General features: G+C 38.1%; 1 protein-coding gene across 8 annotated transcripts in view; it reads right to left on the minus strand.

The window, feature by feature from the left end:
* Nucleotides 1–9,863: 9,863 nt before the first annotated feature.
* Nucleotides 9,864–15,789, minus strand: part of GUCY1A1 (guanylate cyclase 1 soluble subunit alpha 1) — a 63,006-nt gene continuing 57,080 nt past the window's right edge. For all 8 annotated transcript variants that reach the window (XM_042983717.1, XM_007084201.3, XM_015538414.2 and 5 more), the window contains one exon: nucleotides 9,864–11,958. In XM_042983717.1, coding sequence (XP_042839651.1) covers nucleotides 11,757–11,958 — 202 coding nt within the window. In that variant the 3' untranslated portion in view covers nucleotides 9,864–11,756. The remainder of the gene's footprint in view (nucleotides 11,959–15,789) is intronic.

The following is a 15,789-nucleotide window of genomic DNA, read 5'->3' on the forward strand; positions in this document are numbered from 1 at the left end:
ATCCGTTCAATTTGGCTCATACAACAGTTAATTATAGCTAGTGTCAACAGCACTTGGGCAACAGAATGAGCCCATGATGAAGTACTGACCTCAACCTTGCCCCAGAGTCCCAGACAGCTGAACAAGCCCCCAAAACCACCAGATCTAATTTAGAAGGCCAGGTGGCTTTCTTGTCAAGTTTTTGTAGTGACCTCTCCACTCGGTTATGTTAGAGATTGCATAGACTCCACTTTGACCTGCAAGGGGAAAGTCTAGGGCAATTTTATCATCATTCACAATCACCCAGACCAGTCAGTTGAGGCTGAATGTAATGCCTTGGAGGGCCTAGGTAGTGTCTTTGACTTCAGCTAAAGGTGGGGAAATTTTAATTGCACCATTCTAACTGTATGACTCCCATCACAGGAACAACTGCTTGCAGTGTATGCATAAATAACCAGTCAGTTATTCCTCCAGGAAGCTTCCCTGAGTAATCAAGGATGGCCCCACTCTGGAGAGATCTCTGTAGCTGTGTGCAGTTGTTTACTCTGGGTGTTGCATTAAACATTTGAAGGTCTCCTATTCCTTCCTTATTCCTCCATACCCCTACAGTACAAGTCACTTGTTTTCAGAATGAAGGAAAATTAATGCTGTGCATCCACACAGGGAATACGGTCCCAGGTCGCATGTGGTGTCCCCAGAAAGGAAATGGCGTTGTTTACCATTCCTGGGATCTCTCAAGTGGATCCTGCTTTATTCAGGGGGCACAGGTTGATAATGCCTCGTCTGCTGCTTCCCAGCAAGCTAGTAGACATTGGGGTGCCCAGTTCTGTTTCAATACATGAGTCTAGTCTTTGTTCGTGGAGGCACTGGGGGCAGATGGCCCAAGCTGTGCTGTAGATCCATGCCACCAGCCAATGGTATTCATTGGGTCCATGAAATGACTGAGCAACAGTCACAGGAATGGGGTGGAGAACACAGGTAGTTTGTGTAGGATGCACATGTGCTACAGCCATCTCCTGTCTGATAGATTCAGTAAAGTTAAGGGAGGGGTAATTAATTCATGTTCAGAGTTGTTTCACAGGAAATGGCAAGCCAGTAATCAGCAAAAGTTAAGGCATTTAAAACAGTTTAGAGCCATATTAGAGCATTTTCTTTTATGAGAAAGGATCCAGGAGTGGCTCCGAATGATAAAGATCGTCAATATTCTTCCCTCTGCCACATCTCCTGGGGTTCAAAGTGTTTGCTCCCCGGGTGCCAGGGTTATTGCTCCTGCTTCACCACCATGAATCTGGGTCTTATTTTAGTAGTTATGACTTCATCTTTTTAAAATCTTCCTCTAATTGCACCCAGACCATTTATCTAGAAAGGTTAGATGGTGAAAGACAAGGGCATTTTTTAATGAAATTTAGAAAAATGGATTGAGTTCCCCACTTTGGCCTATCTGGGGACTCAATAAAAATGACAGTCAATCAAGAGGTCATCCTTATGATTTAGGACCATGTTAACACAACAAGGGAATCCAAGCGGCTAAACTCAAATTAAGCCTGAATTTTCTAGGTCCCATTGTATATGGGGTGCCAACCTAGAGGCTGGAGAGCTATGCTGGCCTGGGATTTTCTGTTAGGAACAGAAAGAAGCATCATGTCCAGGAAAAGTGAGGGCAAAATCCCAAATTTTTAAATTAGGTCTACTTAACAGCTCTTTATCCCTTTCATTCTGTTCATTATCCAAGAAGCAGCCTAGAAGAGATGATTCCTTTCTTCAGACAACTGCATTCAGTAATCAAACTTTCTTATTAAGGAAGGTGATGGGTATACTGTCAAAAAAATTGTAGTCAATTTTTGAGAAGCTCATTCTAGTAGTCAATGATACAAATATTTGAGGACGGTAGGAAGCATGGAGGTAAAAATTTGAGTATCAGGGGCACCTGGGTGGCTCAGTTGGTTGAGCATCCGACTTCAGCTCAGGACATGATCTCGCAGCTTGTGAGTTCAAGCCCTGCGTCAGGCTCTGTGCTGACAGCTTGAAGCCTGGAGCCTGCTTCAGATTCTGTGCCTCCCTCTCTCTCTGCCCCAGCCCACTTGCATTCTGTCTCTGTCTCTCTCAAAAATAAATAAACATTTAAAAAAAATTTTTTTAAGAAAATTTGAGTTTCAGCACATTGGTGAGTGGCTTTTGCACTAAAAACTACAGCATTGTTAGACTGTAAATATTCCAAGAAGCCTAAAACAATATAGAGCTTATGTGCAAGGACTACAATGCTTCAAGAAAGGGTCAAAGGTCTGAAACACATTGTTATGCCTGACCTATGATGACAAATGTGTTGCTATGTTAGCTACAGTGATGGATCCAGAGTAGTGATGGTGGAAATCTGAATGGTGCAGTTTCATTCAGTCCCTGCATTCCATCCCGTATCGTTAGAGAACAGATCCTCATCGCAGGCATTTACATGAATGATTCAGCAATTGTCATTTGTTTTGACTGTTCATGGCCCCAGAGAGGGGTGTCTTTAGTCTGCTAATATGTAGCCGTCCGAAGAGCCAGGACATTAGCAACAGCCCAAGAATAAGTAAAAATATAACAGGGCACCACTGGGTTTTAGCTTAGCTAAACCATCAGTGAACCAGGCCCAGACAGGTGGGAAACCTCTGTCACCCAATGCCTCCACTGAGCCAGTAGCTTTCCTTTAAGCAGCAGAGTAGGATATAAAGTTTACCCCACAGTGACAGCTGTCACTTTTTCTTATAAAGTGGAGATGCTGCTCATGTCAGCCTTGCTGCCTGCTTGAATATCCTGTTTCTATTTACCTAGTGAAGCTTGTGGACCATTCCCACCTTGTTAATTATTGAGGCCGAGTCAACCCACCCTGAAATGGGAATATCAGACTGGACAGTCACAAGACCCTTATAAGTAAGGCATTCAGTTTTGACAAGAGTCTAATAGCATGCTGCCCTTCCTTCCTTCCTTCCTTCCTTCCTTCCTTCCTTCCAGAATTCCTTCTGGCATTTAGGGAAAAAGGAAGCACAAGCATATAACACATCAAATCTTAATATACATTCAGATATTGATGTGACAACAATGCACTGAATTAATCTAAAAGGCCCCAAACACAAGGTATGTCTGCCTCCCTTCTCCACTATGATTCCTGCCTAAATCCCATTAATTTAATTCACTGCCCCATCCCACCAAGGACAGCTAGGATGATGATGTGTATACAACAGAGGTATACAATTTGATTTCCTTCCTTACTCTTCCCCAAAGGCCTCCCAGCTCCAGATATTTAGGCAAGAGCTTATTACCTTTGATTTTCCTTGGCCCACCCATAATAGTCTTTCTCCTTAACGCAATTGAGGTCAGAGTAGAGAAGAAAGGATAGGTCAAGGGGTATAGAGGCCAAGAGTGGCTCTAATCCACTAAGCAAGGAACATCTACTATCAGTTTGGAGCACCTGGTGGTAGCTCATGGATTGAAAAAATGAACTTCCAAAGTCTTTGACTCTGCACAACACTCTAGCAGGTGGACATCCCTTGATTCAGCAGCCACAGCAACATTGTATTCCAACTGGGGGCTTGGGGTTTGCTCGCTTTAGCTGCCAAGGGATTGACTTAGACAACAGCAACTTCTTAAGGAGATCACCTTAGTCCGGGGCAATTGTTGCCTCATTACTAAGAAAATATCTTTAAATTCTTGCCCAATTTAAATGTAAGGTCTAGGGGAGTTTTCCAAGGCTGCAGGTCTGCCTTCAATAATTGATCTATTTCAGTCTCTCGTTCTCCAGTGAGTCACTTTGAGCAGCATTGTAAATCCAATTCAGAGCATTAAAAGTCCAAATATAGGCCAATGCCTGTATTAGCTGCTAGGATTGCTGAAACAAGTATCTGGGTGGCTTAAACATTACAAATTTATTGTCTCCCAGTACAGAAGACAAGAAGTCCAAGATCAAGGTGTCAGAAGAGTTGGTTCCTTGTGAGGCTGTGGGAAAGAATCTGTCCTATGCCTCTCACCTAGCTTCTAGTTTTTCTTGGCAATAATTCATTTCCTTGGACTTGTAGAGTCATCACCTTGATCTCTGCCTTAATCTTCATATGGCATTTTCCCTGTGTTGTCTGTGTCTAAATTTCCCCTCTTTATAAGGTTATCAGTCAAATTGGGTTAGGGGCCTAACTGCTCTAGTATGACCTCATCTTAACTAGTTATATCTGTTCCAACCTCATTCCCAAATAAGGTCACATTCTGATGTAGTGGGACTAGAACTTCAACACATGAGTTTGGGGTAATACAGTCCAACCCATAACAATGCTTTACTGTGGTTTCCCATGGGAGTTTGTCTGTTTCAGGGAAATCTCCCCAAAAGAACCAAGCTCCCCTATGGCAGCCAGGACTATTGAAAAGAACATCAAGAACTTTAACTGTCATCTCTGAAGAGATCTAAGGTTAGCATGAAAGATTGCAGGAAGGGTTAAGCCTTAAGACTTCCCTCTACTGCCATCCTTCCTTCACGAGCATTGTGCATCCAGCATGCTCCTCTCCCAAGTGAACAATCTGAAATTTTAATAATTCACCTGGTTTATGCAGATTTCCTTCCTTTGCTTTGAGTGTAAATGTATATTTCAGTAACTATTGTCTGAAAAGGGTAGGAAACTTCTTTTAACCTGGGATTGTTCTTTCTACCATTTATGATATTGAGGTAGACTTGGGGCTGGCAGCCTGACTAGAGAGGAAGTCTTCTCCCCCAGGGGAGTGTAAGCAACAATCAAGCTGCTGCTCAGGCAACTGGCTTTGAACCTTCTTTCTGATACTTGACATGCAAATTCCTCTCTAATTCTTCCTCACTAGCAGACAACAAAATGGAGGACCATTTATCACCCTGCCGAACATACAATTTGGTCACCATCCTTGCCCCTGATTCCTACAGACTCGTCCCTCAAACCTTGTTAAATCAGCCCACAAGACCCTCATACCCTCTCTTCCAGGAAGCCATGTCTCTGTCAACATTCCATCCTCTTTGCCAAAACTGTTGATAACTATGAGGAGTGAGATTTTACACCATTTGCAAATTAACAAGTTAAAATGCCACAGTTATGCGGATGCAGCCAGAAGACACAAGATTCCTGGGTCAGAGATTAAAGACTTCATTTCTCACAACTATGATAGCAGACAGAGAACATCAGCTTTATCTTGCACTGGTTCCCTGGGTCCCAATTTCCACAGGACAAAGGGGAGAGAACCCCTGTACACACAGCGAGTTGCATTATAAAAAAGAAGCCCTGAGCTTAGGAACAGAAATTTTTATAATGGCCACTAAATATGCCTGTCTTTTTGCTCAAGGGAAAACATCATCTCTATTTTCTAAGATGATTTCTTATACAAGCATCCTGAAAAGATAGTGTAGAACAAAGGCAGTCTGTACTCCTGTTTCTCTACAAAATACAAAGGCAGTGATGGAAAGCATTTTTTTGGTTTTGTTTGTTTGTTTTTGTTTTTGTTTTTTTTTTTAGCAGATTGTACCTAAAACAAATTGTCCCCAAAGCTTATGCTACTAACCATTACACTTGGGTAGTCAGAGCACAGTTTTATTCTTAAGTTTAGGTTTAAAAAATAATTTGATATTATGGGTGACTTGAAAAACTTGGATGTGAGTTCTGTTGAAAATAAAAGCATTACATACCTAATGAAACGTATCTTGGTTACATTAGTACCATCATTAACTGTAACTTTTTGAAAAGGGATAATAGCTGTCAGTCCTGTTTTTCCACACTCTTGTGTTGGAGGTTCCCTCTATCTGTAGCAGCAAGACCTACATGAGAACAAATGTGTTTGTGCTGCTTGAAACAGCATTGCTTTCACTTGATTCAACAGTTCATTTTTCTTTTTAGACAGCACTAGTTTTAAATTTTAAAAAGGTTTTTATTTAACACTTTTGTTACAATATTTATGTGGCAGCACAAACAAGCTTCTGAGACACGGGATCACTTTTTGATAGACTTTGCAACTCTGCCAGAGGCAGAACTCAAAATAAATGTGTTATTTAAAATATCACCTGTGAAAGTAATAATAAAAGGAGTGTTGTTAGTATCAAGGTTTTCAATGCAAGGTCCAACAGTGATTCTATTTCACATAGAGGAAAAGTGAAAAGAAGTACTTAAATTAGAAAAAAAAAATTGGGATACCTCTAGCATACACATTTACCAAAAACTAGAGAAAAATAGGTCGAGAGATATGTTAAATATTGGCTGAAAAGAAACGTTAGTTGCCTATATGTGAAGCCCCATGAATTATTCTACAGAATAGTACCAAATAAACTAATTCCCTTTATTCCTCAAAAATCAAAAGTGGTTTCATCTAAACCAAAAGTCACTGATTTCTCCTGGTTGTACACTTCTCATTTCAAACATTATTTACTATTTTTTCCTCTCTTCTAGTAAGTTCTCAGTTTGAAGGTTATGCTACCTAACAAGAGTGGCCTAGGAATAGAATCCAGGGAGCCCTCTGGAAATACAGGTAAGTCTTAGGGTATAAGGTCATATGCACATTTTTGGAAGGATGATGGTCTGTATTAATCATCTTTTATCTAGTTCTCATAGTGATACAGGACTCAGTGAAAATGAAGACCCACTAGCCTATTGCAGCAGTTTCCAAAGTAAAATATAAAGATGATTGATTCACTCGGGTTAAGTGAAGAAAATATTAGAATTTTTATTTATATTCATGCTCATTCAAAAAATAAAATAAGCTTTACCACTATACCATAGTATATCAGATTGAGGGTAGCATATTATGTTTATAAATCATTAATCTTTGTAATATTTACATTTATGCTTATGTATTGATAATATACTGTCCATGTACCAAAATATCTTACTAATATTGTACAGGACTCCAAAGATTGAAGGACACTGCTCTAGATTAGTGAATGTTAAGTTGTCATAAGATTTTGCAAGGCATCTTTAATTAACATGTGGGAGGAGGTGAAGGAACAGTATATTCTCAAATACTAATATATTTTTATTCACTTCAAATTTCCAAGACACAATTTGTTTGGGGAAAAAGTCGGCTTATTGTAACTGAACCGTGCCTAGATGCTGCATATCCCTGATTCACTGGTCATCACTCTCTCTGAAGGCACAGAATTCCATGACCATTATCACTATAACTTTCTCGACCAGTTCAGTTTTGCCCCTTCTATTCTGCAATGTATTATGTGGGCTTGTCCAACTCCCATAACTGTATGTTTGTTTCGCTTTGCTTTAATTTTCTCTGAGACTACCTCAGAGTTCTTTCTTCAATACAAATGGATTTGGCAACATTTCAGATGTAACAAACATCTTAGCAGATACTTTAAGGTTTAGACATTATGCAAAGTCATTTTTCTGCCAAGCAAATTTCTTCACAATCTGTAAGGTTTATTTGCAATGTAATATTTTGACATTAAATACTAAAAAAAAAAAGGAAAAGCAGCACAACTTTATCCAAAATCTTCTACCAGAATATCTGAAAAGTCCTAGATCTGCCATTTAAATTTTGTCCTGATTTCTACCCTGGTATTTAAATCTAAATTATTAACACTTTCCTGAAATGTAAATTCACTATGATGAAAAAGAATCTGTACTGATGATAAAAGAAGCATGGCTTTTAAAATATCACCTTTTTTCTCCTTTTGCTTAGTTTGTTTTTATTCTTTTTAAATCAGAATCTATGCATTTATAAAACCTATGCTTTTTTGTTTGTTTTTTGTTTTTGTTTTGTTTTGTTTTTTTCAGGCATTGAATAGAAGAAATGGGGGTAGGTAGGGGAAGAGCTTTGAATGAAAAACTGTGTAGATTGTGTGAGTTAGTCAAAACAGATGTAGGTGTGACAGGTTCAGAGCAAAGCCGCTTCACAGGAAATGTATAGATGGCAACAAAATGTAAAATGTTTGAGGTGCCTTAAAGTAACAATACCAAATGAGTGCATATCAACAACACAATAAAAGAAGCACTTAAAAGGAAGTTTGCACTTTATGTAAAACCTGGAAGCAGTGGTGGCTAAGAGCAGAAGGCTGAGTGCAACAAAGACTCCCAAGGACTAATTACTTCCATAAGCTTATGCTTTTCGGGACAGGAGTGATGCTTCCCCTTCTCACTAGAGGATGCAAAGATTTCCCAGGCTTTCGGAAGAATCCTAACCGCAAATGTACATTTTTAACACTGTAAACTTTGATTAAAAATTACATTTTGGTGTTCTCTGCTCAATAAAGCAAGCTGTCCCTGCTTTTAGCTTGTATTTAGACAAGAGGATTGAACTTATCTAGGGTTTCTGTAGCATTCAGTTCTTGCATTGCAGAAGATGGTAAGTCCTTCAACAAAGGAATTGCAACACCTTTTGCCTAGCTCCTTCCAGTACTGCCCTCCCACCTCCCACAGGGCCGTATCCCCCAATCCTTCCACCTTTCAAATCTGCCTTCGTGTAACTTTCCATGTACAGCCATCTAATGAGTGAAATACCACCAAAGTGCACAATCAGGCAAAAAAAGTTTTATGTTGTATTGTTCAGTGAAAGATAATGACCTCTCAAGCCACCCCAATGAATGTGTATGAGAGATTCCTTTTCACTTTTTTTTTTTTTTTTTTTTTTTTTGAGAGAGAGAAAAAGAATGCATGAGCAAGAGAGGGGAAGATGGAGAGGGAGAGAGAGAGAGCCTTAAGCAGGCTCCTTGCCCAGCATGGAGCCCAGTGTGGGGCTGGATCTCACAACCTTGAGATGATGACCTGAGCTGAAATCAAGAGTCATATGTTTAGCTGACTGAACACCCAGGCACCTCTTCTTTTCACTTTTTAATAGTGATTTATCCAGGTAAAATCCACATGCTTAAAACTACTACAATAATTCATTAAGTTACTCTTTTTGGGACTACTAACTCTTGCTTTAACAGGGATTTGAAAATTGCTTTAAAGCATTGTATAGCCCTAGACTTCATTGGGGCTTTGCATGTAAAACTCCAGTTTGGCACTTTCCCAGCTGGGGAGTCTCAGGGAGCCATGTCTATACCCCAGACACTATGTGGAGTAAACACTCCCCTTCGTTCACCTCTTCAGCTTGCTGGGCCCACCAGAGAACATCTTGTTCCGTCCTATGACTGCTTTTAACTTAACCATAGGACAATACTGGAAAGGTCGGCCTTGGCATGACAGGCAATATGAGGGATAAGTAATTTGGAGAAAAGGTTAAAAAATGTTGAAGTAACTTTTCCTTCCTTTCCACCAAAGGTTCTGAAGGACTAATGGCCTTTAGAGTAATATGAAATTCCAATGCCTGCCGCACCAGTTCATAACTATGTGTACAAACCCAGGAAAAGGTATCTTTTGAGATACAGAAGGAATAAGAAGCCACATATGGAGACAGTAAAACCAGAACTGAAGGAAAAGTTCCTAGCATTCCTGGAGTTAGGAGAAGCAGGCTGACTGGGAAGCCCTCTTGGGACCCACATTACTTTTTAGAATAGTTGAACTGGCAACAATATTCAGAAGCGTTAGCCCCCAACCCCGTCATAGGCCCTCTCTGTCCATTTTTTCCTTCATCCTTAGTTCCACTCCTAACCTCAGAGGTGCTAGTTTGATCCCTTACTTTCCTTGAAAACTTACTTTCTTGGGTCTCTGGTTTCCATCAGTGGTCTGGATCTGAAAATGTCTCCATAACCACTACCCTCCAAAATGGATAAGAAAGAGAGACAAAAGGGACTCCTTAATGTTCTTGCCATCCACACTGTGAATTTTGAACACACTCTATCATGGAAATGTATGTTCATCTTACTTATAATCCACAAGGTAATCTTTTGTAATTAATGTGCTTTTGTAGGCTGGGCTTGGTATCTATCACAGATGATTTAATTTCTCCATGAAAATACATTTCTGATAACTTTTTATTTGGGTAAAATGTCAAACTTATGGAGTAGTTACAGGAATAGTCCAAGGAATTCCCATATAGCTTTTATTCACATTGTTTACATTGTCTTCCATTGGTTCTGTGTGTGTGTATACCAAGAAAATACTTTTGAATTTTAATTAACTTACAAACTTAGAACATGAATTATTAAAAGATTGGGGTGTGTTTAAAAATTTGATAAAGAAAACATTTTATTCTATGCTTTTTAATTTCCTTTAATCCCTTAATTCTTACTATTTTGCTATGATAAGGGTTCATTCCAAAATTCTGTTTTCCCAAGACCTGTGATACTTTCCAATAATAGGATTGGTATTTAGTGAGATATAATCAGTGCTTCAAGATGTTGGGATATCATTTAATAAATGATAATCATTGCCATATCTGTAGTAGAAAGCTGGGGATGCTAGAGGTCAATGAATGGTGACTTTTTATTCCTGAGGTCACCAGGCTAGTGTATCAATGACTCTGCTAATACTGATTTAAAGATTGCAATGTTCATCTTTCTCCTGCTTTGAAACTGAGCTCTTTTAAAAATCAAATCCTTATCCAAAACCAAACTCTGTAGATTACTCTCTTCTTCAGAGAGCTTAGGCTAATGTCATTAAAAAAAAAAAGTTCCGGCTCCAGAAAAATGTTTACGAATTTCCATAATGAAGTCGCAGAATCATTTTCATCAATACTAACATTCTCTTTAAAAAATAACATTGCGATATCTCAAATAGAATAGAAAAATTCACAGATGTGTACTTGATTAGACAAAAAAACTTGATGATTCTTAGGATATACATACACACCAAAGTGTCCAACACAAATACTTAAAAAATAAGCTATTGGCAAAAAGAACAAGTCTCATTTCCCACTTTTGAACTTAAATTTCTCACTGGAACTTTATAGAACTCAACATGGCAATGCAGAATGGCTGCTGAAATAGATCCAAATCACTCTACATGTGTGTGTGTGTGTGTGTGTGTGTGTTTAAATGTTTTACTTCTGTACTTCATGGTATATTCTCTGATTCTTACATTACTCCCATGTTACTTCTAATTAAATTAGAATGATATTACTGCATTTTTATATTGGCTATAAGCCTCTTGTATCCTGGATATGAATTAATAGGAATTAAATTGCTAATATGAATGAAAATAGCCTTTACCAAAGTGCAGAATAATGTCAAACAAAAGTCGATATTTATTGATATGACACATTATGTTATGGCAGATATTTTTATAAAACAGTCTTTGATATTTATAGAGGAACTATTTTATATTCATATTGCATCTAACCCATAATTGCTTATCTTCTTAAAAAATGGAGAAGAAACAGTGCAACAGAAAAAATACTCAACCTATTTTGTTATCTATGCCAACAGTTAAATGAAGAAATGTAAGAAAAGGCAGACTTGAAAGGTTCAAAGAGCTTATGGTATCAAAGACTATCATTTCTATTCAGAAAGCTTTTTTAAGGCAACACTATCACAAATACACTTTAACAACCATTCCACTAGGGCACAGACTGCAGGTAACCCCATCAGTTTGTGCAAGTCATGTCACTACAATTACCGGATATATGTACAAGGTGCTGAGTTTTGAGTACAGGTAATAAGTGTTTGTTATAGTAACAGAAATATCCCCCAAATGTCATTTTTGAGGCTTCATTCCTTTTTTTTTCTCTGAAGACTTGAAGTATTGAAGTGAATACATTTTTGTCACGTTAAATGGAAGAAAAAGTAGATGGTGACTTAGCTCCTGAAATTTGAATATTGTTCTTAGTCATCTGCAATCTTAAAGTGCTTTCAGAGATTCCACACATGCTCGTAGGAGTCAAAACCCAAGCCTAATAACCGGGTTTACATTTTGCTAATCTATTCCTGAGGCTTTGCCTAAAAAATTGGCATTGCCATCTTCAACATCTTTGGTTTGGAACCATGGTTTTGAATTTGTTCCTTGTTGATAAGCTTCCAGAAAATGACAGATTCCAGGAATTTCACTGGGGAAGTTTGGTGGGAGTTCCTCCCTTGATCGAGGGGTAAACACAAAACCAGGACAGTCTTTGAGTAATCTGAAAAGATTAAGATAAAAATATCAATATTAAAATCTACTACCGATATAACTGTCTACGCAAGAAAAGACAACCTAAAAATGAATATTCCTGAAAATACAGATCTTCCTTGACTTATGATGGGTTACATCTTAATAAATTGAAAATATCATGAACTGAAAATATCGTAAGTTGAAAATGCATTTAGTACACATAATATACAGAACATCATAGCTTAGCCTCGCCTGCCTTAATGTCCTCAGAACACTTACATTAGCCTGCAGTTTGGCAAAATCCTCTAACACACAGCCTGTTTTAGAATAAGCGTTTATTATCTCATGTAATTTATCAAATATTTTATTGAAAGTGACAAACAATGATTGTGCGAGTGCAGAATGGTTGTAAGTGTATGGGTTGTTTATACCCCTGTTTGCGAACGTGGGTCATGTGGCATACTGGTAAACCAGAGAAAAGATCAAAATTCAAAATTCAAACTATGGTTTGTGCTAAATGCATGTAGGTTTTGTACCATGGTAAAGTTGAAAATTCGTTAAGTTGTATCATTGAAAGCTGAGGACTGTCTGTATTAATAAAGCAGCCATTTTCAGTATGATTGACAGATCTTAATGATGTTAACAAACATCTTCACAGAAGAACAATGAAGAATCAGTTCACAAGAACTAAAACAATTCTACCAAATAATATATTCACTCTTATTAGGAAAAGTAATTATAAAATATTTTTGTAAAGATATAATCAATAACTCATTTAACCATGAATTCACAGTACTGGGAGAAAATGCAAAATAACCCAAAAGTCTAATAATAGCAAGAAAACCCCAAGCCCATGCAGAAACATCATGTTCTAGAATAAGGCTTCCTAAGTTGAAAGACAAATAACATTGTCCCTTTAGCAATTCATTCCTTTTGTAAACACTATTGAGAAGCAATCAAGGGCAATAAATTATAGAAGAAAAATTCTATATAAGGTACATGCCAATAATGTGAGAATAACATTTGAATCTCAATAGAATTTATACGAATTCTAGGTTAGTAGGACTAAAAGGAGATTTAATTGTACAAATTGACACTCTTCTTAACTACCTGGTATTTGAAATATTTCTTCTTATATCTATCTGTTGACCAAATTTTATTATTTACTACTATTTGTCCAGTACAGTAAAGTCATTTTATTTTATTTATTTATTTTTAATTTGTTTTAACGTTTTCATTTCTATTCCAGTTAGTTAACATACAGTTTATATTACAAACAATGTTATATCAGTTTCAGGTGTATAGTATAGTGATGTAACACTTTCATACAACACCCGGTGCTCATCACAAGTGCCCTCCCTAATCCCCATCATCTATTTCACCCATCCCCCTGCCCACCTCCCCTCTGGTAACCATCAGTTTGTTCTCTATGGTGAAGCGTCTGTATCTTTTTTTTTTTAAGTTTATTTATTTATTTTGAAAGAGAGAGACAGAGACACAGAGAGACCATGAATCTGCTGACAGCATGGAGCACGATGAGAGGGTTGATCTCGTGAACTATGAAATCAGGTCCTGAGCCCAAATCAAGAGTTGAATGCTTAACTGACTGAGCTACTCAGGTGCCCCAAGTGTCTGTTTCTTGGTTCCCAGCCCCTCTCTCTGTTTTCCCTGTGCTCATTTGTTTTGTTTCTTCCACATATGAGTTCAATTCATTTTAAATTCCAATCCTACTGATGAAGTTACTGGCTCCTCTTTCTACTTGCTTCCCTAGCTTTCTGTCAAATGCAAACTTAATAAGCGTCTTTCTAATCTATTATTCAGGCAATGGATGAAAAAAATGTTGTCAGTTCTGGGCCCTAAACCAGACCATGGCCTCCTACTCATTAGTTTGTGATGTCATGTCCTGATGCAACTGAATGATGGTGCTGCATTAGATTTGGTACTGTGACACCGTTCTATGCAATGAAGGAAAAAAAAAACTGAATAGAAACCTAGGTCTCACAAATGACAGTCTTCCAGCAGAAAAGAACATGTGAGTATTCAGTTAGCTCATTTTTGGAAAGTCATCAATGAATATGCAATCTGAAAAATAATTAATGAAATGATGCTTTAGTCATGATCCAGAAATATTTAAGTGTGTATTATTTATAAAGCATAATATTTGGTAATATATAATGAAAAGTTACAGAACTCCATAGTATTAAACATATAGGCTTCAAAGTCTGGTAGACCTAAGTTTGAATAGCAGCAAAGGTGTCCATTTTCTAGCCTGTGAAAAGGAATAATAGTACAGGTCTCTTAGGACAGTTGTGAAGATCAAATAAACAGATTAAACAGGACTGGTTAAGCATCAATTAGCTATCACTCAACACTCATACTGGTAACATTTCGGGAATAGAAACCTTCATATACCGCTGGTGGAATATAAATCGACAAGACCAATTTGGACAGCTAATGGATGCTCAGCAAAGCTGAACTGGATATGGCCTATGATCTGGGAATACCATTTATAGGTATGTGATCGCTGTACATGGCTTATTCATACTCTAGAATACATATTATATCACATGCACATATAGTGCCAGGCTAGATCTAGCTCATGCTGGCTTATGGAGGACCAACTATTAAGCATTCAGGAATTTTATGAGCCAATGAAACCATCTGTAGCCTGAAACTTGCTATGGTAGCAGTAGGTACACCACAGAAATTGGTAAATGCTAAAAAGGTAGAGATTCTCCACTTTACCCTGCCCCACCCCATCCTCCCACCCCACCACCCCAGTGCTGGTTTACCAGCACACCACTGCATTAGGAATAGTTTAAATAAATGAACTAGATTTACATTTCATCAAAAAAAAAAAAATCTCAAAAACATAGTATTCAACAGATTTAAGGCAAGTCGTGAAAGGATAGGGGCAGGTCGAATGGGAATCAATTTTTCTCTGGTTTTGCTTTTCTACCTGCAGGTACCTAAATGAGAGTTTAGCCTCCTGGCCTCTCTCTGTCCACTTTCTTTCCTGGTAATTAGAAGCAATGTGTCTTATTGGTGAGTTTGGGAGAAGCTGCTGAACATGCTCTTCTCAGTGCCTTCCTGCCTCTCTCTCTGGGAGCCTGTCCGTCTGTAGGAAATACATGTTCTCAGCAACTCCCGCAAACCCTAAGGGGCACAGAGTCCAGCACGTCAGACAGCAGGGGCCGGGGCCTAGAATATTTTAATTTTTTAATAAAACAGGGATCTCAAAAGAAATATGGCAAAATGCTGACATTTATTAAATATTAGCTTTGGCCACATGGGTATCATATTTTCTTTGATTTTTTTCTGTATGCTTGAAATATTTAAAAAATAATTATAAAAATGCCCAAAACTATAAAGGTTTGATAAATAAAAACATAAAATTGTAAGTGATTAAGGGCTTTCTTTTTTTCTGTCCACATTATCCCAACATTTCCTGTTAAATATGGTAATTAATTTTTTTTTCTTAACGTTTATTCACCTTTGAGAGACAGAGAGAGACAGAGCAGGAGTGGGGAAGGGGCAGAGAGAGAGGGAGACCCAGAATCTGAAGCAGGCTCCAGGCTCTGAGCTGTCAGCACGGAGCCCGATGTGGGGCTGGAACCCATGAACCGTGAGATCATGACTTGAGCTGAAGTCAGACGCTCAACCGACTGAGCCACCCAGGCACCCCTTAAATATGGTAATTATAATCATAACTTTATATGTAAATTTCTATAAAATATTCAGCATTTAGAAGTGGCTTTAAAGTATATCATTAGAATTTATTAAGTGCCTTGCTCAAGATGAGATATCTGGAAAGCTCTGTGTTTGGGGCTGTATGGCATGTCTTCTGGATACAAGTTTT

The sequence above is a fragment of the Panthera tigris genome, chromosome B1 (assembly GCF_018350195.1).
Source record: "Panthera tigris isolate Pti1 chromosome B1, P.tigris_Pti1_mat1.1, whole genome shotgun sequence".
Classification (NCBI taxonomy): domain Eukaryota; kingdom Metazoa; phylum Chordata; class Mammalia; order Carnivora; family Felidae; genus Panthera; species Panthera tigris.